Here is a 20,668-nt window from a genome sequence, read left to right on the forward strand (position 1 = left end):
ATTATAATCTCTGAACATATGATACATTTTTGAAGGTGATGGAGGAGAAGGACAGGGAAATAGCCCTTCTTAATGAGCAGATGGCTAAGCTTCAACACACGGAATCAGCCCCTGATAACAAGGTAACCCCATATACATATATGTTACAGACAGACCATTTGATATTCTGTCCACGTATATGTATATCTCTGTGATAGTGGATCAGTGTGTGTGTTGTGTGACAGCCGTTTATTTTATTTTTTATTTTTGTTTTGACTTAACCTACCATTTTAGGTTTTGATAAGTTCCCATGCTCTGTTGTCTTGTGATATATGGTTTTTATGTTGGCTTACTAAACAGCTGAGAACACTTGGAACACCCTAGAAATGTCCAACAAATCAGAATTTGTTCCTGAAGTACCGTTGTTACCTGATTGAGTTTCAACCATAGATAATATATCACAAAAAAATGTTATCAATATTAACTATCTTCCCGTGGCACAACTCTCTCAGAGGTTTACCAGAAAGCATGAGCCAGTCTTTTTCCTCCACATCTTCGTCCTTATACCTACATTCGCTGCTCCATCCTTCCCTTCAGGAAATCAATGCGAGGGATGAACTACTGTGGGAGCTGGAGTCCCAGGTGGAGTGCATGCGGAGCGAGCAGCAGCGCCTGAAGAAGAACAGCGAGGAGGAGCTGGAGCAGCTAAACGCCGTCATCGACAAGCTCCAGGAGGAGCTAGCCAACATCGAGCGGAAGCAATCCTCAGAGACGGACGAGGAGCTCAAGGGCCAGTTGGAGAGCCAGGTCGGAGGTCCCAGCAAGGAGGAGTACGACGAAATGAAGCAAAAGATGGACCTGGCCACCCAAGAGCTGGACACCATCAAAGCAGAGCAATGCATGCTCCTGGAGAGGTACCGGTGCTTGCAGGAGAGCAGGCTAGCATTAGCCGAATCGGAAAAGGAGCAGTCGGACGACACCGCGATGGAGCTGCAAGATGCCCTCACGGAGAAGACTGCAGAATTCTTGGTGGTGCAGGCTCAGATCCAGGCGCTGGAGCAGAGCGCCACCTCCAGGTTGGAGGAGCTGAGCCTCCGCGTCCAGGAACTTGAAGCCTGTGTCAGAGAAAGAGATTCTGAACTGATCCGCTGCCGGTTCCTGGTGGAGCGTACCCAGGAGGACGCCGACGAGCTCCAGCGCAAGGTCCAGGATCTGGAGGACAAGCTGAGGGAGAGGGTGGCGGCCGCGCTTGTCAGCCAGGCCCAACTGGGCGCCATCCAGCAACAGTTGCATCAATCGCAGGAGTCCAAGGGCCAGAGAACCAAAGAATTCGGCCACCAGGATCCCCAGGGACAGATGGAGGTACCGGACTTTGGGTTTGCAGGAACATCCCGAGCAGCGGAGATCCAAGGAGCCAAACAGAGCCCCACGGGGAAGGTGGTCCTCCTGACGGAGAAGCTCCGCGAGCTGGAGGTGGGACTGAGTGGCATACAGAAGGACCAGGAGCTGCAGAAGCAGCTGCTCTCCAGTTCCGAGGAGGAGGTGTTGGAGTACGAGAAGAGGCTGGTCATGCTCATGGATTTGCTCAATCAGATGAGGACGACCAAGCCTGGTGGATACCAGAGAACGTTTCTGGCCGAAGAGGTAGGACTTATCTCCCATAGGCAATAAGTTAAGTTAGCTCTAGCCTGCACTGCCTCCTATAAATTCACTTTTTAGGTGTTAGAGTTAGCCTGTAGTACTTCCCATCGATGAGTGGATTACCTGTAGCGTACACTGCCTGTAATGTTTTTCACAGTTTAATTGCTGACAAGCTGCTATCTCTTTGAACTCTGAACCAGACTCCATCTTCTGGAGAAAACGAGCCGGCTGTATCTGGGATGATACAGGAACTACAGGAGGTCAAAGACGAGGCTTCAGCCACCAAAGCACAGCTCAGCAGTTACAGGGAGAACAGCAATAAACTCCAGCAGGAGCTCAAGGTATGTAATATCACACTCAACTCCCATGTTTGATTAGTGCTCTATTCAACTTGTTGCTTGAAAGGGAGTTACAATTATCACATATTTTCCTTTTTTAGGCAAAAGAGGTTGCAATAGCAAAGCTTCAAGAAGACCTTCAAAGGGTAAGAAACAAAGGGAGTTCCTCTGTTTACCATAGGCACAGACACAATACAATTCTACTGCCTCAGTGTTGCTAAAGTACTGCGATACTTTCTTGTTCTTGACATTCCCTTAAATTCATTGTCTTGAAATCCAAATTCTACCTTTGACAGCAGGTGTCATTGGGAGGCGGTGAGGCCAAGGTGTCTGAGCTCCATCGGCAGCTGAAGGAGGTCAAAGAGGAGGCCGCTGCCACCAAAGAGGAGCTCAGCAGCTACAGGGAACGCTGTGACAAACTACAGGAGCTGCTACAGGTATGAACACAGTCCCAATCAACCAGTGTTCAGCAGAGCAAAGAACTATGGGAGTCGCAGTCTTCGGGTGCCAAACTCAATTGTCAATTTTATTAACTGTCCATTTTGTGTGGATAACTGTACATTTAAAAATGTTGATCAAATGGGAAGTTGTATGTTTGTAGTCTTTTCAGTGATTAACCAATCCGACCATTTCAATATTTTTTTTGTACCGAAGGAGAGAGAGATGACCATAGCACATCTCAAGGGAGAACTCCACCGGGTAAGTGTATATTGCTGCATGGAAGAATATTCCAACTTTAGTCAACAATATGGAAAAATATCTATTGGCATATCTTCACTTCTGTATCGATGTTGGTGTCTCCGAACTTTACAGGCCTCATCGGAAGGTGACAGTGCCACCTCGTCTAAACTTCTCCAAGAGCTCCAGGAGGTCCGAGAAGAGGCAGCTGCTACCAAAGAACACCTGAACAGCTTCAGGGAGTGCAGCGATAAACTCCAGAACGAACTCCAAGTCCGTGACCTGTCCATTGCACAGCTTCAAGAAGAGCTCCAACAGCTCAGAATAGCCTTGGCGAAAACCACAGAGTCACCGTCACCACTATTCCCACTAGCACCATCTCAGTCTCCCTCACCCCAGCAGCAGCAGCCGGTACCAGCCTCCAATCCGAAAAAGAAAGGAGTCAAATCGCAAGACCACCGCCATGGAGCCAAGGGAAAAATGTCCGCCACTGCCAAAGACAAACCATCGCTCTCCAGGAAGATATCTGCCGCGGAGAACCAAACGTCCTCCGACAAATCGTTTGGTCTTAATGTATCTCAACGTCTGCCTCGTACAGATGCTGGCACCCAGACGGAGACCTTTTCCTCCCAGACATCTGACCAGCCCAGGTCTGTGTCAGAGGAAGAGGTGGAGGAGATGATCGGGGAGTACCAGGAGAAGGTCGTACAGATGCAGGAGCTGCACGCGGCGGAGATCCTGGACATGGAGGCCCGGCACATCGCAGAGAGCGAGGCCCTGAAGAAGGATGCTCAGGTGCTGGAGGAGGAGTGTAGGGCTCTCAAGACCGTCATCGAGAAGCTGCAACGCTCTCATGAGGTGAGTTCATTGGGTGACATCTCAGCAGACCTGAGTTGTGTTCATTAGGCACAAAACAGAAGTGAGTAACAGAACAAAAGTCTACCCGGAAGCTTGTTTTCGTTTTCTGTCGCAGAACCCGGTTTCGGTCTGTTTTCTTTCATGTGGTGCTTAATAAACATGACCGAGATGATGAGCTTGACATTTTTATGGGGGAGTGGGGAGGGAAAGGAACTCAAACTCTTCTGTGTTCTGACCTGGTTTCATGCCCTCCAGGCCCCCTCATCGAGACCAGAGCGTCCCGCAGGATTGCAATTTAAAGACGGCTACACCAGTGGTAAGTTGTTGTAGTGTCACACATTGCACCTCCATGCCAAATGTGAGCCTCTGTATTCAATGCTATGCCAAGTGTCTCTCAAGAGGTTGCATGCTTTCCCTAGTAATCGCAATACCTTAGGCAATATAACACCTTCACAATCAATGCATAAATATGTATACAATACATTATCAACAAACACATCATTTTACGAGTCATGGTGTGTGTCTTTTGAGTTGATGCATATGTTTGCTAGTGTTTGACGAAGGATGCTTTGCATGATTTGAGAAAATGTTATTTTTCATGCCTATTCAAAGAAAGAGTTTTTTGCTTCCATTGGTATGCAATGTTAACCTTGTGTGTACCCTATTGCAGACAGCAGTTCTGAATGGAGTCAGCGGACAGGTTATGACCTGCCTAATCTGCAGCAGGAGTTCAGGACCACGCCAGAGGGAGCCAGGATAGAGACAGACGAAGCCCTGCCTGACAGAATTAAGGTACAAGAACTGCATTTGGAAATGTAAAGTTAAGCATGTCTTTGTATACCAATCTGTGTATTGGTGTAGATGTCTAGTTTGCACATGGTTTAATGTTTATAAGATGTATCTCTGTACATGTGTCCCCTCCAGAACCTGCTCCGCGAGGTGCACCAGGAGGGTATGCAGGTGCTATCCCTGTCGGAGCTGCCAATCCCAGAGGGCGAGGCTGACCCAGCCAGCCTGATCCACCATGCTCAGGGCTGGCCCAAAGAGAGAGGGGCCTTGCTGGCCACTGTGGAGTCCCTCAAGGCCCTCATTGCCCAGATGCAGACACACAGCAGGGAAACACAGGTACAGTACTGGTAGCATCTGTACTGTGTAGCGTGGATACTTTGTACTAGTAGCCTCACTTAAATACCGTAGGGGTTTTGTTGGTCTCAGTTTAACTCCCAAGGTTGATGTCTGTGTCCCTGTTAAAATCGAATTAGCATAATAAATCCCCCCGAAAACATCAGATTAAGTTAGAGATATTTGTCGCACTTCTGCATCTGCATGAAAGGTGACAAAGCTAGAGTGGTGTATGTCAGACCATGAGACATTATGCTCTACGACCCCCACAAGCATCTTGGGACTCGTCTGAAGTTGGTACAGCTGATCTACCAACTTCTGTCTGTAGCGTCCGAAGAGTTTGGGCTCTAGGAAACACACAGGCCTCACAAGACTCGTCTGAAGGTCCCAGTCGAAAAATAATTGTGGAAATATATATGGAGACACTTTAGTGACAAAAATAAGAGGTTAAATACATGTAATAAATAAATAAAAAACATGTATGTATATATAACAAATGTTTCCTGATCTTTCTTATATCTTTGAGATCTAGGATAGACCCTTTGGAAGATTAGTGAATCTGTTACTCAATGCGTTTGTCTGGGCTAATAGCAGTAAGGCCAAATAAATATTTTCATAAAATACTTTTTTTGGTACTTCAAGGGGTCTTAAAATTCAAAATAAAATAGCTAAATTATCCTTGGTATGACCTTCTTAAAACAATTCCATAAAGCTTAGTAGAACCCCCCCCCCCCTCCCCTGGCTTAGACAGGGCTAAGACTTTGATGGGTTCAGTGAAACACAGCTTTTAAGGCTTAATTAAGCCTTCAGAAACACTTTTTCCCCCTCATTGTCTGTAAATATGCATGTCTATGTGCTTGTGTATGTTCAGACTCCAGGTAGTGCGGACTGGCGAGGAGAGCTGCTGGGGGCAGTGCAGCAGGTGTTTGTGAGGGAGCGGAGTGTGCTGAAGAGCACCCTCTATGCCCGTCTGGACCAGCTGGACACTAGCGACCGTGTCATCCACCTCAACCATCTGGAGCACAGGCTAGCTGAGCAGGTTACTGAAAAACGATGTACACTTTAGCTTAACTTCTGGCTAACCTTAGCATTAGCCTCAACTAGCTGGAGCACATGCTAGCTGAGCAGGTAGCTAACAAACACTTAACACTCAGGTTAGCCTTAGACATTACCTGCTTATCTTGGTATTAGCTCTATTAGCTAGCTGGAGTGTGGGATATAGCCAACAGGTAATTAAGAAATATAGAGCAGTTTTAGTCTAGGGTCTATTTCTCCACTTCGTAGGAAAACTTGGTGGTTATATGCATTGTTTTTAAGTTCCAAGGCTAAACTGTGTCTGTGTGTAAATCTACAGGATGCCCATCACAGGGATGCCATGGGGATGCTGCAGGCTGCAGACAGAAGCAGTTTGCTGACAGAGGTCCGGCAGCTCCGGGTCCAGCTACAACAAATCCAAGCCCAGGAGCCTGGCAGATCCAATCAAGGTCTGTAGTCTGGCCCTCCAATTGCTTCTCGTGCTGTGTGGGTGGGTGGTAAGGACACATATGGATGATGATGATGGATGAATGTGTGGGGGCTGGATGGATAAATTCATTGATTTTTTGATTGAGTAATATCTATAGTAAATTGTCTTTGATGAGGTCACAGCTATTCAACTCAATGCAACCAATTTAATGAATCTAAAAAGGAGAAATAGCAGCTGATTCTAATGTCTTGCATGTTGTTTTGTCTGGCTGCTTGTCCGACTCAGGTGTTCAGCCCAGTGTGTCGCCTGGTGTTGAGCAGCAGAGGGAGAGAGGAGCCCCTCAGGCTGGTTTGTGTGGCGTTCAGCAGCCCCCCACACTGCAGCAGGCTGACAGGGCTCTGCTGGAGGAGCTGAAGGGAGAGCTGTCCCAGACCAAACTAGAGCTGGAGACCACTCTCCAGGCCCAGCAAAAACACCTGAAGGAGCTGGACACAGTCAGGTAAGGTTTTAATGCACGCTCACACAAACACACACCATCAGTGTCTTAGTTTGATACATAAAAGAGCAAAACATTCTCAGGTAAGACTATTTAGAGATGTACAGAAACAAACATCGACTTACACTCACCTTCCCAACATTGGTATTGCATACACATCTAGTGTCCCTTCCTAGTTGCTGTTGGATGGATCCAGACCGGTGTCTTTTTTTCTAGAACGGAGGTGTCACAGAAGGCTGCTGAGGTGGACACCCTGACGGACAGACTGGCAGACGAACAGAAGAAGGCCAGAGAGATGCAGTGGGCCTTCGAGAAGGAGAAGTGTAAATCTGACAAGAAAGAGGAGCTGGAGAGCGAGGAGCTGGAGGTAAGACAGTTTTTAGGGGAGGTAGTAGACAGGTGTCCCAGTGTAATTTCACATGTCTTCACTTTAGTGTGTTTGACTTAAATGCAGTGTTTTACTGATGTGTTCACCTTAGTCACTGGAGTAGGTCTACTCGTGTTTTTCACACTTTGTATTTACACCCCTTCCCTCCAGGATCTAAAACTGGCCCTGGAGGAGCAGCAGAGTCACGTAGCCCAGCTGACCTCAGCCCTAGACCAGGAGCGCCAGTCCACCTCCCAGCTTTCCGTCCAGGCCGAACAGGAGCGCTCCATACTGCAGACCCAGGCCTCGCAGCTCCACATCCAACTAGAGTCAGAGCGAGCCCGGGCCCAGGAGCTGAGTAGCGCCCTGGGGAGAGAGAAGGAGCTCCGCCAGCACGGCTCATCCTGGAGTGAAAGCCCAGAGAGGAAGGGGGCTGAGAGTGGGGAGGATGAAGTGGTGGGAGGGGCGATGTCATCCGAAGCTCTTCTGGAGGGACTGCGGAGGGAGATGGACAAGAAGCATGCTCAGGTGGGCTGTTTGTTTGTTTGTAGCTGAAGCAGATGCACACACACACACACACACACAAGTACATTCACACTAGTTTACTTACAATAGGTCTTATGATGCAATGAAGGGGGCTGTACTTTTACCGGTTGGTTCTTCACCATGTCTTTCTCACTCAAACACCCACAGCCACACACGGCCCCCAAGCGCCGCCCCCTTCCATTACAACTGTTGTATTTTCAAATCCAAACAACGCAGTCTCAACCCCCCAGGATTTTTCTTCTGGATGAGAGAACCAATCAAGTCTGCACAATTTCTGAGTATTAACAAACGGCCTCCTGTCCAGACCAGTGAGTCACAGCTCTTTCACGCTGTGTGGTCGCATCAGCCAGGCTGCTATCAATGCCCTGCACACAGGAGATTCACAGAAAGTGCTAGCGAAAATATTGGGTTGGCATTATGACCAGTTATGTCATGTGATTCTGCACCCCTACTAATTTGTGCCTCCCTATTGGCTTATCAGGTGGTGCATCTGCTTTCTTCAAATTGTCATGACAACATTACATAGGCATTACTATTATAGTAACAATAGTTACCTCCACTTCTGCATTCCCACGAAATCCTGTGACCTCCTATTTATTCCCTCTTCAGGTGGTTAGTCTGCTGGACGAGGTGGAGGCCCAGAAGCTGGAGGCTGTGGGACGGGAACAGGAGCTGACCTCGGCAGCTCAGAGGTCATGCCAGGACCAGGAGGCTCTTCGTGAGGCAAGGGGCCAGCTGGAAAGCCTGGGGGAGCAGGCGCGGGATGCCATGGCGCAGCTGGTGAGAGAGGTGCAGCAGGGGAAGCGACTGGAGCAAGAGAAGGAGATGCTGCAGGAGAAAGTGGTCCGGCTGGGAGAGATGAGAGGGGGGGAGACGGTCGGGAGCGGGACGCAACAGCAGCCTGATAACCAAAACGTGGGTCACATTCCTATATCCTACATTCATACACTTTGAATGAACCAAATACAGCGCTTTTGAATTAGATGGTACAATTGAAATTTTGAAATACATATACAATTGAAATTTTATAGAAAAATCCAATAGGAATATTGTATTGTTTTCTTAGCTATTGGTACTACAATATATTGCGATTATTAAGCTCTTGTTGTTAGAACCCGGCTATGTATGATAAAATAATCACACTATACACTATACTATACAGGAGTATGTGGACATCCCTTCAAATTAGTTGATTCGGCTATTTCAGCCACACCCATTGCTGACAGGTGTATAAAATCGAGCACACACCATGCAATCCATATACAATCATTGGCAGTAGAATGACCTTACTGAAAAGCTCAGTAATCATCTGTCCTCGGTTGCAACAATCACTACCGAGTTCCAAACTGCCTCTGGAAGCAACGTCAGCACAATAACTGTTCGTCGGGAGCTTCATGAAATGGCCCAAGCAGCCGCACACAAGCCTAAGATCACCATGCGCAAGGCCAAGCGTCGGCTGGAGTGGTGTAAAGCTCGCTGCCATTGGACTCTGGAGCAGTGGAAACGCATTCTCTGGAGTAATGAATCACACTTTACCATCTGACTAATCTGGGTTTGGCGGATGCCAGCAGAAGGCTACCTGCCCGAATGCATAGTGCCGACTGTAAAGTTTGGTGAAGTCGGAATAATGGTCTAGGGCTGCAAAGGTGGGACCAACTACATATTAATGCGAATGAGATGTTCGACGAGCAGGTGTCCACATACCTTTGTCCATGTAATGTTAAGGTGGAGCTGTTTTATGCTCAGCAACAGAATTATAATGTATTATAATCCACAATTATGGCCATTTGAGAGTCTGTTGGTCATAAGTTATTTAGACTCTACTATGCTATGTGTCTTCTGAGCTGAAACTTTTCTGTACCGTGTCTGTGCCAGCAGCAGGCTGTGTGGCAAGGCATTCCCACTGACCGGACCAGAGACTGGGTGTTCCAGCAGAAGCCTGGCAACATGCTTACTATCGAATCCAGCGCACCTTCCCTCCTTGAGGTCACTGGGACAGGGGTCAACCTCGCCCCCCACCATAACCCAAAACACTCAGACAAGGTCTTGGGCAAACTGCAGCTCATCGCAGCCAAGATCCGAACCATGGTCAGCAAGGGCTCTGGCAGGTATCTCACAATTACTTAACAACTTTGTCTCAACACATTTGTACATGTTATATACATCCGTTCAACTTCTCATTGAAGTGAACCGATCCATATGTGCAGGTGTAGATTGATGTTGTGTGGATTAATCCATATATGTGTGTATGTACAGGCTGACTTCGGAGGTGGACAGTGAAGGGCTGTCGTGGCTGCAGACCAATATTGATGAGGTCATCACTATGCTGCAGCAGTCTCCAGCACTCCCCTTGGTCCCTGAGGTGAGATGGCACTTCAGACTACTTTGATTAGATTGTTGTTTATTGTCCTACAAAAATATCTTAGCACAGCTCACACATTATATACATAAACCACATAGGAAACAAACCTTGGTCTTAGTCAGACTTAAATAGTATCCCCCTGCCCAACACCTGCACATATAGGAGTAAGCTATTCCATTTCAGTGGCTACTGAGTACTGACATTTCTTCTCTGCTGTGTCTACAGAGCACCGCCCTGCTGGCGGGAGGCCAGTCCAGCTCCCTGACAGAGCGGCTGCTGAGGCAGAATGCTGAGCTCACTGGCTTCGTCAGCCGTCTGACAGAGGAGAAGAACGATCTGCGCAACCAGGTCCTCCGCCTGGAAGATGAGCTTAGACGCTACCGCCAGGCTGGTCTGGGATCAGGGGACAGCGTGAGTTACAATACTAGATCTAATGCAATTCAGGGCTGGTGACGGGTCTGGGACCAGTACAATAATAGTCTAATACTATACAGGTCCAGTGGCAGGGTGGGAATCTAGAGATGGGACAGAGAGTGTACAATACTGGATTGCAGAAGCACCTAGAAATTGCAGAGAAGTAAAAATGTGTGGAGACATTGCGTTAATTTGCACCACCCCAACATCACTCGTCTCTATCTCTATCCCTCCCTCCAGTCCAGCAGGAGAGGCGGAGTGAACAAGCAGCATGAGGCGGCCAGCCTTCTGTTCTCATCGGAGCGCGAGTCCTGGACCAGGGAGAGGAGCCGGCTGGAGAAGGGCCTGCGTCTAGCCCAGGCCGAGGTGACCCGATTGAGGGGAGAGATCAGGACAGAGTCCCTCAGAGACATGACCGGACCGGACACAGACAACGCCACACTGAAGGTGAGCTTAAAGCTGCCCTGCATCTCTCCATAACACTCACCTCTTTACAAATTGACCACTTTTCCACTCTTTGTCAGAGTTGAATAGAAAATATATTGTTGCACATCTATAAAACCCACTTAACTTACACTATTACAACACTCCTCTCTCTCTCTTCTGTTCCCCTTTTCTAGAGGATGTATGGCAAGTACCTGCGCTCCGAGAGTTTCCGCAAGGCCCTCATCTACCAGAAGAAGTACCTGCTGCTGCTGCTCGGCGGCTTCCAGGAGTGTGAGGAAGCCACGCTGTCGCTTATTGCTCGCATGGGCGGCCGGCCCTCCCACTGCAGCCTGGAGTCCCCGACGCAACACCGCCGCGGGCTGACGCGCTTCCGCTCGGCTGTCCGCGTCTCCATCGCCCTCTCCAGGTAAAAAATGGGAACTGAAGTGGTAGGATGGTGTTGCAACTGTTAGGAAGAGGCTATGGTATAGCTAATACTTATGATATATGTACTCTAATGGTCCTCTATCCCATCTTTTTGAATCAAACTGTTCTGTTCTTTCAGAATGCGTTTCCTGGTCAAGCGATGGCATAAAGCTACGGGGATGAGGTCCATAGCATCTGGCAATGTGAACAGAAACGGTCTGGGACAGTCACCAGGTATGGAAATCACATTCCCTCACACTAACCCCAACACAAAGAAAATGAACTGGGAATGAATGAACTGGTTATTGAGTTAAATGGTAAAGAACCAAGCTCTGCTAACCTAGGCTTACACACTTGTAATCAATTAAGTGCTGATTGGTCAGGTGGTCCACATGGCTAGCTAATCTAAATAAATAATCTGAATATTCTAAAGTGCCAGGTTCAAACAAAAGCAGAAAATTAATAATTACCTTTTCATTGGAATTCAAAGTTGTCCTGATGACTCATTAATCCGGTTTTGTGAGAGAAAAACCACACAGAGGACTGACAACTGTTTCTCTTCCTCTTCAGGTATTGAGATGAGGACAGACTCACCCTACCTGCATCCAGGGAGTGTGGAGGTGTACGGGGAAATCAGAGGGGCCAGCAGGGGGCGCACTGGACGAGACTCCCCCAGTTCCGCCCTTTCCTCTGCACAACACAGGTTCCACATGGCTGGGGACCCTCTGACCTGCTCTCACCTCCAGAACTACGACCCTGACCGAGCGCTCACCGACTACATCTCCAGACTGGAGGCCCTGCAGAGGAGACTGGGGAGCGTGCAATCAGGTAACACACACACACACTTCCAACCATACTACCTCATACGATCTAATGTTAAATAATGTAATGCCATAAGCAGAAATTGCCCTCTCATTCAATCACTCCACAAAATATGTGCAGATGATGCTTCCAATGTTCTTGTCAAGAGTTAAGTCTTGGGATCTAAACAACTTCATTTTTCCCTTCCTAGGTTCTTCTTCATATGCTCAATTGCACTTTGGAATAAGAAGATAGAAGTCTATAATTTACATTGAAACTGTCTTGAAGAAACTGTTGCCTTTTCTTGTGCTGAGCTTTGGTATTTTGTATCATTCTGCTGTGTACAGTATATATCTATATATATTACGTGGGGACCAAGAACAATTTTTTGTGTGTGGACATCTTATAATCAGGCTTTTTGTCGCCAGCACTTGAAACAGCTTCTATGTTTTGTAAACTTTGGTCTGCCTCTTTGTTGTGGATAAACACAATCACGTTAAACGTTTATTTGTGGAATGCTAATTTAAACAAAAAACATTGATTAACTTAATTTATACTGTGTGGGTGGAAGAATATGTAGTGCAGGCTTTGCTGGAAAACTCCAGTCCTGGAGATGTACCGGGTGGGTGTGCAGGTCTTTGCTCCAGCCCAGGTCTAACACACCTGATTAAAGTAACCGTGGTTTCTTAAATGGAAGACCATGATTGGTTGATTTATTGGAAATTGTTGTTAGTGCTGGGCTGGCACGCCCAGTAGCTCTCCAAGACGGGAATTAGGAGAACTCTTGACGTGGAGAATGTTTGACTTTACTGTTGAGGAGGCTGCTACAGGATCTATATACACTACACTGTGTTTTATTAGAATGGTTTCTTGGACAGACTACAATTTGTAGAAGACATATTTTTGTAAAGGTAGGAACTTTGAATTTTCTGGGTATTTTGTTAGAAATGTAATTAAAGATGCATTTTAACACTTGAAATATGTGGTCGCACTGTTTTTTCAATTCAGCATCACTGACACACAATCAGATTTTACAAGTACACATGTAGTTAGTTCTAACTGTTGTAAAGCAAAATAAAACTTCAGCTAAAATGTGAATCTGGTATGGGGGAAATGTACGGTCAATGCAATTATGGTGTGAAGACAAATTGGACATGATTTCGACTCCTGGAATTCACATGGCATCATCTCAGATATAATTTGTATTTACAAATGTTCACAAAATTAGGCTTCAAACAGTAAAATCAATCTAAATAAAATGGAGTAATAATTTTCCATCATCAAGGCACTACATTGGTCAAACTTCACTATGACCTCCCAACATGCCAAGTCGTGTTTATTAGGGCACACAACAGAAAATGTGTCTTTTGTTAAGCAAGTGCTGGTTGTCCCTCCCCGTTTAAAGTCCTTGGTCTTTGTTTTACCCAGCCTAGGTCCTCTATCTTTGTACAATTATGAATAGACAGTACATACAAAGTCAGTGATGGTCGGTTTGATCACTGATCTCTATGAAGCAATGGATAAGGATCAGTGGTTTTAATATTTCTCACAGCTCTAGAAAAGACAGTGCTTAGGTGCTTTTTTACTCCAGTAATATTCATTCTTACAGTAGTATTTTCACTCCTACACAGTGGACTCCATATCACATTTCAGACAGTGGAAGCTTGAAAGCTATATGCATTACCATGACATTTTGAAATAGAATGGCCAAAAGCTGAGGCCTGGTTCCAGATCGGTTTGTGTTGTATAGCCAAATCCTATGGTAGTTGGACTATATCTGGGATCAGGCTACAAAAGATGAGCTTTTGATGAATAAACTAACTGATTCAGTTTAGGCTTACATCAATGGTGGCTGGTGTCCCTTTAAATCAGAGGACGGGCTCATAGTAATGGCTGGAACTGAACAAGTGGAATGGTATCCCATCAAACAAGTGGTTTCCATGTGTTTGACACTAATCCATTCCAGCCATTACTATGAGCCGTCCTCCCCTCACCAGCCTCCTGTGGCTTACAATACATTTACAATACATTCTAGCAAATTAAAAACACAGCAAACATAAGGTGGGGGCAACAAAAAGTAAAGTGAATTAGATTTTCAGACAGAACTCTGCGTTAATTTGAACAGTTCCTAAATTCAAGTACAAGAATGTTCTCTAAATAAAACTGTTAAAGGTGAGGTTGTTGGGGCAAATCTGAAATGGCTCCCTATTTCCTATATAGTGCACTACTTTTGTCCAGAGCCTTGTGAGAGCCAGCCCTATGAGGCTATGGCCAAAAGTAGTACCATATAGACTAGGAAACCATTTTGGACAAAGCCTTGCTCTTTTCGCTGCTGTGTTTTTGCGCTCAGTGTCTCTTAGTGTTGTCTCCTCTTGTATCTGATGACGGGGTTGTGTGGGGTGTGGATCATGGTTGTGTAGTTGATTGTGGGGAAGTAACCATCGACCAGGTTGAACTCGTAAAGGCGCAGCATGGTAGACCAGATGGTCTTGATCTGAACGTAGGCAAAGTTCTCCCCGATGCAGCGGTGACGGCCTAGAAGACAGTGAACATCTGTGTTTTAGTTTTTTTTGTCATGGAAATGAGGGTCTGATCTGAAACTTTGTGGCATGAGACAGCTTGGAATGGGAGTAAAGTTTATTTATTGAGCAAGAGCCCCACCTACTGACAAAATTTTACGGATCAAAATGCATACTGCATGAAAGATGTTTCCCCTACCATTGTGTACATGCTTTGACACTTCTGTTTCCTCTTAAAGACTGCAGATCACCTAACGTATAAGATGCTAATAGGGATGAAAAAACTACTAAATATTCTTACCTGCACCAAAGGGCACATAGGCAAATTTCTCCCCTGCAGCAGGGTTGTCGTTAAGGTAGCGGTCAGGCCTAAACTCCATCCTCTCTGTCCAAGTGTCCTGCAGACGGTGGTTGACTGTCGGGGACACACATACCTGGTGACCAGCTGGGATGGTGTAGCCTGCTACAGTCTGGGAGTGGATTGAAGCAAAGGGTCAGGGTTGGTCAATAGTCACTCACTCACCTATTGTACACACATGCATTTAGCTGGGTTGGGGCTCCATTCCATTTCAATGTAAATAAATAAATATATGGACAATTTACATTATTCCCATTTCTCTCTGTTAAATTCAGTGTCTAAAATGTTTTTTCAATTAACTGCTATTCTAATGGATTTGTAAAATCTCTTGACAGAAGGAATGACTTAATGGGTATTTGTTAACTTCCCAACAAATAATGATATTGAGCTTACCTGAGGAGAGCGTGCCATTCTCATCATGGTCATGATGGGTGGACGGAGTCGGAGGGTCTCTTTCAAACAGCGATCCAACAAAGTCAGGTCCTTCAGCTGATGTATGAACAAGAGAACAGGTAAGTAAAAGACCATGTCAAATATTTAAATGATAAAAACTGTCCAAATGAAAAGCTGAACTTGTGGGTTTAGCAGTCTAGAAAAAAGGTTCTAAACTGAAGTTGCTTACATACAATATAAAATTACCCAGTTTAAATAGAATATGGTCAATAAACGGATCTAAATAAGTTTCAACAAAATAATTCAGAAAGATGTATGTACCTATATTTAATATAATGGATTGAATATAGTCAACACTTGTAAGGCAGTATAAGAACATAATTAATATTTTCAACAACAAAGCTGTAGTGTAGTCTTATGACCATTTACGTGTAGTTGGTAATATGCCAGTTATGGATTCTGACTTGGTCAAAGTTGAGTGGGGGCAAGTCTTCTCCACATGCAGTTTTCTGTTCAGCATAGCAGCGGTCCTGTAGGGCCTTATCTTTGCCAAGGAAGAAGCCCAACCAGGAACTAGTAGTGGAAGATGTGTGCTGTCCGGCCAGGAGTAGACCAATCAGCATGCCCGCTATCTCATCATCATTTAGGGGCCGCCCATCTCTTAAAAAGGGCAAATATGGTTAGGATTGAATCAGTCTGAAATGGTACAACAGTTGTAGAACACCTTTAAACCAAATATCCATTCACTTCAGTTATGTTGGGAGGCATGGAGGCATATACTTGTACCACATGTAGTAATACTGGCATCTGTTCCACTTATGTCTTACTTGTAGGTGGTATCTATGAGGGTCTGCAGCATATCGTCCACTTTCTCTCCAGAGCTTCTGCGTTTCTGGGTGACCTTGTAGAAGATGTTCTTGATCTCCCTGTGTGCTCTGTCCCGTCGTCTGTACAAAAATGACAACCTGTTTTTTCCTGCCTTATAGAAATAAGATATTCTCATATTGCAATTACAGAATGAATACAATAATAATTAAGTCCAACTCAGTTGATCACCCAAAACCTTAACCTGAGGATAGAACAATTAATAAAGTTTAATGAATCATAATTTCCAGCAACTGTTCTGGTAACTCAGGCTAACTTGGTCTGTCAAACAAAAAACCTAACCTGAAGGTGGAACAGTTTGAAATGACCCTTGGTTGAGGAACGGACAGTATGAATGAAGTCTTTCTCTTACCTGAAACTGGGCAGGGGCAGCCAGCCGGGCAGTAGCCAGGCAGCGTGGCTGAAGCCCCCGTCCAGGTCTGCGTAGAGCTGGGCCACCTTCTCGTCCAACATGCTGCGGATCTCCTTCCCATGCAGACAGGCACTGGCCGTCAGGATTATCAGCTCCGACAGGGCCTCAAACAGGTCTGAGGGAGGAGTAGAAGAGATGGGGTGTTAGGAAGGTGTGAAAGAGAGAGAGCGGAAGAGATAAGAAGATGGAGATGGATGGAAATAGTGAATGAGTGAGACAGAGAGGGAGAGAGAACAGAGGTCAGAATTGCTGACTGGATAACTTTGACTACGCTACGGCTCAAATGTTATGGCGTGTAAACAAGCGTTATGACGTACTCATAAACAGCGACAAATTGCAAACCGATTCTATCAAGAGTGTGAAGCAAAAGGATGCGGTCATTAGTAACCCGTTAAGTATCTGAGTATGTGCATGGGAGATCACTGCTCTCTGGATTACTTTCCACATGGAATACTGTAGAAACTCCGACCAATTGTAATGGCTCGGTCATCTTACTTTGTTCCCCACTGTCTCCCCATCGTGAAAAGTACTCCTTCGTTTCCTCCTCTATAATTTCAACGTGCTGTTTGAAATGGGCGATGTTCAGTCCTGTCTTAAACATCTTCTTCTGTTCCAGGAAGATCTACAAAAGAAAATGAGCGGCATAATTGGACTTAATTAGATAAATCAATACTTAGTTTATGATCGGTTTATGAGATGAAACACAAGACAAACAAACTTATGTGAACACTTTGTTGTGTGTGGTAACATTCTCTCTACATTTGTGAGTGCAAAAGGGAGTATCTCTGTAAGTATTTATTTGCTTACATGGTTAGGTACATCGTAGGCAACCCCTTTTCCAAAAACTGGCGTGGTCAATCGAGAATAGACATCCTCTGCATTGAGATCTTCGTTCTTGCTGTTGAACATCAGTGTGGCTGCCTCACTACCCAGAAGGTAGGTAAAGGTTTTGCCCACCATGGTAAAGCTGACAACGGGCCCATACTGTGAATAGAAAGAAAATAAACCTTGTTTTAGCACCTACTATAAAGGGCACTTTCACATGGCACTATACACCAGTAAGGTAGAGATTCAAAAGCTGTATTATATGAAATAAGTTATTGTAAAGTGAATGCAATTTATTACTGCATGTTTTATAAACAAAATAGGTAGCACTTTGAGCACTAAAATATATTAAGTATACTTTACAGCAGTACTGTATTCTTACCTTTTCATATGCATTCTCCAGAAATTCAATGGGACTTTTCCCAAATGCTATGGCATGACCCAGAAATGGAATGCTAGAAGGTATGTATGGTGGGTATTTCTGAGAAAATAAAAACATTCATTTAGTTACAAAAATAAAATACACAAGCCATATGATTTTGTGATTTTGGACAATATGCAATGGGCTATGAATGCGCCGTGATGCTGTAATTCACTGTAGCAGACCTAATAATAATGTAATATATACTGTAACTCAATTGATTTATTCTTCATGTACATACCTTGTGTTCTTCTGAAGAAGATTGTGACTGTTTGAGCACCAGTTTAGAAATATATCCCAACGTTAGGGTGATCACAGACACTGCAAGGACCACTGATGTCAAGTTGTCACTCATTTTCCCGACTGTATTTTCTATTAGCATACTACTAACTTGATATAAATGCATAGCCATTGTTACGTCTTATGTTTCTTTAAAAATGTTGTAAAATATTGTAGGCTACTGCGCCAGGCTCCTTGAATTTGCAACAAATCTGTTACACGGTTGTGGTGTCGCTTCTACCACATCTAATTCGGTTTTCCAGAAGGCCCCAGGCTATTAGTATTCGCAGAAAATAGTGTTCCCCAGTGCTCAGTAAAATCCCTCTTTAGTCCAAAGGCATAGTTTCATCCATTCTCATTATAGCACTAAATGAAATTACGTGACAGATTGTATTGTTTCCTTGGCATCTCCACCTGTAGATGTGAAGTTAGTCGTGCCCCCGCCTAACAAATAAAGCCATTTCATTTGCTAGGTGCTGTGTGTCCGTCAAATAAACTCCACGCTCCGCAGCTGCCTTCCTGCACTCTGGTTGGCTATCACTACCTGGACTGATGTCTGGCTATATGATGTCACTGCCCCAATAGGAGAATCACATTGGTTGAACTACATACAGCGTAGAATAGGTATAGATGTAGCTACTGTAGTCACTAAAGGGTGTCAAATTCAATCGATTTTTTTAGACCAGTGAACGTTACAAAGCAATATGCCTAGATGTAGGCTATGTTTGTGTAGGTTACTGTTATGATTTTGAATGATTATAATTGATTTTGTAATCCATCAATAACCACTTTCACACAATGTTGATGCATATCCAATTGCATTTATTCTCATGGTCAAACAATAATCAATACTTTGGTATGGATTCACTTGGTAAATGTTACATTTATGAAAAACAAATGACTCCTCTCACTTTCCAACTTCAAAATGTCATGAACTATGCCTCTATTCATATAGCACATTTGGCATAGTGTATTCATTGTCTTCTGGCTTTGGCATATATCTTGATGGCCTGAACCTGAGAGTAGAGTGCGTATAGGCCTGCCAAGATCAGAGTCCTCACAAGTTGGTCAGCTATGACAGATGCCTCCTGGTCACTATGGAATAAGTCTATCCACAGAGTCAGGGCCTGCATGGTTTTTTCCTTCTGGGATGCCCTACACACACAAAGTAATCAAATTGAGTGTCAAATCAAATTGAGTGATTCCATTTCCTATCAATTCCTTGATTGTAATTGGACACTGAAATGAAATTGAGGAACATTATCACTGAAATTCTATGCCAAATTAGAGGTTTATAGGATGATTCAAGTCATACCGTTTATTCTCTTTGGACTTAAACTCCTCAGTGTGTATCTTACGTCATCGCCCTGTAAGTTATTGGCCAGAGACCGGAAAGCCTTTTGTAAGATGTGCTCTATAACAAAATAACAAAGTTGAAACAATACCTCACTTGCTAAGCATACAGTACACAACAATACAATTTTAATATGAAATGTACTGTGGAATGCTTGTGTATTATCCCCACTGTTCTCAGGAATCCGATGCTCTCAGGAATCTGCTACCCTACGTTGTCTGAGAAGTCCAGTTCTTTCAAACATCTTAGTTTCGACAAGGTCTTTGGCAGTGTGGTTAGCTGTCAAGAAGACACACAGATGAGAAACTTTTGAGGAAAACCTTAGCTCTGATATCTGTCCAAAATATTAATGAATTGTATTTTAGCTGTAATGGTTGGTGCAAAAAAGTTATCTTAATTTATGCTCACTATAGCTTACCTTGATGCCTCTTCTGTGGCAGATTTTCAACTTTTCAAGTGATCTCAGATCACTGGTGTATCGGCAAAAACAGACTTACCCCCACCGCGACATCCCCCAAAGGCTAACTTGCTAGCCCCGGTCTACTAACTGCTATCCCCTGCTAACTGCTTGCTTGCTAACCCGGTCTGCTAACTGCTAGCTTGTTTAGCCCCGGCCTACTAACTGTTAGCGTGTTAGCATCGGCCTGCTAACTGTCTGAATCGCCATGTTCCCAGTCAGCCCAACCACTCACTGGACCCATATGTTCACTTGGCTATGCATGCCTCTCTCTAATATCAATATGCCTCGCCCATTACTGTCCAGGTTAGTGACTGTGGTCTTATTTCACTGTAGAGCCTCTAGCCTTGCTCAATAGGCCTTAACCAACCATGTTGTTCCACCTACATATACGATGACATCACCTGGTTTAAACGTCTCTAGAGACTATATCTCTCTCATCATTACTCAATGCCTAGATTTACCTCCAATGTACTCACATCCTACCTTACCTTTGTCTGTACACTATGTCTTTAATCTATGCTATCGTGCCCATAAACCTGCTCCCTTTACTCTCTTCCGAACGTGCTAGACGGCCAGTTCATATATTATTTACTCACTGCTTTAGCACACTCTGCCAACCCGGATGTCTTAGTCGTGTCTGAATCCTGGCTTAGGAAAATCACCAAAAACCTTGAAATCTCCATCGCTAACTATAGCATTTTCCGTCAAGATAGAACTGCCAAAGGGGTCGGTGTTGCAATCTACTGCAAAGAAAGCCTGCAGAGTTCTGTACCCAAACAATTCGAGCTTCTACTAAAAATACACCTTTCCAGAAACAAGTCTCTCACTGTTGCCGCTTGCAAT

The 20,668-nt window shown here is 44.9% G+C and overlaps 2 protein-coding genes across 7 annotated transcripts in view; one reads left to right on the forward strand and one right to left on the reverse strand.

Annotated features, from left to right (window-relative positions):
* LOC109904440 (A-kinase anchor protein 9) overlaps positions 1–12,898 on the forward strand; it is a 121,694-nt gene extending 108,796 nt beyond the window's left edge. For 4 of the 5 annotated variants that reach the window (XM_031788669.1, XM_031788672.1, XM_031788670.1 and 1 more), the window contains 24 exons: positions 36–122; positions 577–1,623; positions 1,821–1,961; positions 2,060–2,104; positions 2,255–2,395; positions 2,613–2,657; positions 2,772–3,494; positions 3,750–3,810; positions 4,165–4,286; positions 4,419–4,619; positions 5,488–5,655; positions 5,971–6,100; positions 6,367–6,580; positions 6,794–6,944; positions 7,116–7,472; positions 8,100–8,405; positions 9,369–9,598; positions 9,747–9,852; positions 10,078–10,263; positions 10,507–10,713; positions 10,887–11,119; positions 11,258–11,352; positions 11,689–11,946; positions 12,131–12,898. In XM_031788669.1, coding sequence (XP_031644529.1) covers positions 36–122; positions 577–1,623; positions 1,821–1,961; positions 2,060–2,104; positions 2,255–2,395; positions 2,613–2,657; positions 2,772–3,494; positions 3,750–3,810; positions 4,165–4,286; positions 4,419–4,619; positions 5,488–5,655; positions 5,971–6,100; positions 6,367–6,580; positions 6,794–6,944; positions 7,116–7,472; positions 8,100–8,405; positions 9,369–9,598; positions 9,747–9,852; positions 10,078–10,263; positions 10,507–10,713; positions 10,887–11,119; positions 11,258–11,352; positions 11,689–11,946; positions 12,131–12,174 — 5,298 coding nt within the window. In that variant the 3' untranslated portion in view covers positions 12,175–12,898. The remainder of the gene's footprint in view (positions 1–35; positions 123–576; positions 1,624–1,820; positions 1,962–2,059; positions 2,105–2,254; positions 2,396–2,612; positions 2,658–2,771; positions 3,495–3,749; positions 3,811–4,164; positions 4,287–4,418; positions 4,620–5,487; positions 5,656–5,970; positions 6,101–6,366; positions 6,581–6,793; positions 6,945–7,115; positions 7,473–8,099; positions 8,406–9,368; positions 9,599–9,746; positions 9,853–10,077; positions 10,264–10,506; positions 10,714–10,886; positions 11,120–11,257; positions 11,353–11,688; positions 11,947–12,130) is intronic. The other variant, XM_031788671.1, reaches the window with a different exon arrangement.
* Positions 12,899–13,087: 189 nt separating this feature from the next.
* Positions 13,088–20,422, reverse strand: LOC109903549 (lanosterol 14-alpha demethylase-like). Of its 2 annotated transcripts, XR_004202875.1 has the most exons (11): positions 19,784–20,422; positions 19,537–19,644; positions 19,327–19,425; positions 17,974–19,166; positions 17,694–17,792; positions 17,294–17,470; positions 16,427–17,108; positions 16,017–16,136; positions 15,190–15,849; positions 14,740–14,908; positions 13,088–14,454 (listed from the first exon to the last, which is right to left on the reverse strand). XR_004202875.1 is itself a non-coding variant. In XM_020500325.2 (10 exons), the coding sequence occupies exons 1-10, from the start codon at positions 18,142–18,144 to the stop codon at positions 14,276–14,278; spliced, it is 1,509 nt and encodes a 502-aa protein (XP_020355914.1). In that variant the 5' UTR covers positions 18,145–18,497; the 3' UTR covers positions 13,088–14,275. The 2 variants fall into 2 exon arrangements, 1 of the variants encoding a protein (XP_020355914.1); XM_020500325.2 differs by lacking the exons at positions 19,327–19,425; positions 19,537–19,644; positions 19,784–20,422 and having other exon boundaries at positions 15,190–15,285; positions 15,654–15,849; positions 16,427–16,601; positions 16,982–17,108; positions 17,974–18,497.
* Positions 20,423–20,668: the final 246 nt, after the last annotated feature.

This window comes from Oncorhynchus kisutch, linkage group LG14 (genome assembly GCF_002021735.2).
Source record: "Oncorhynchus kisutch isolate 150728-3 linkage group LG14, Okis_V2, whole genome shotgun sequence".
NCBI classification, from domain to species: domain Eukaryota; kingdom Metazoa; phylum Chordata; class Actinopteri; order Salmoniformes; family Salmonidae; genus Oncorhynchus; species Oncorhynchus kisutch.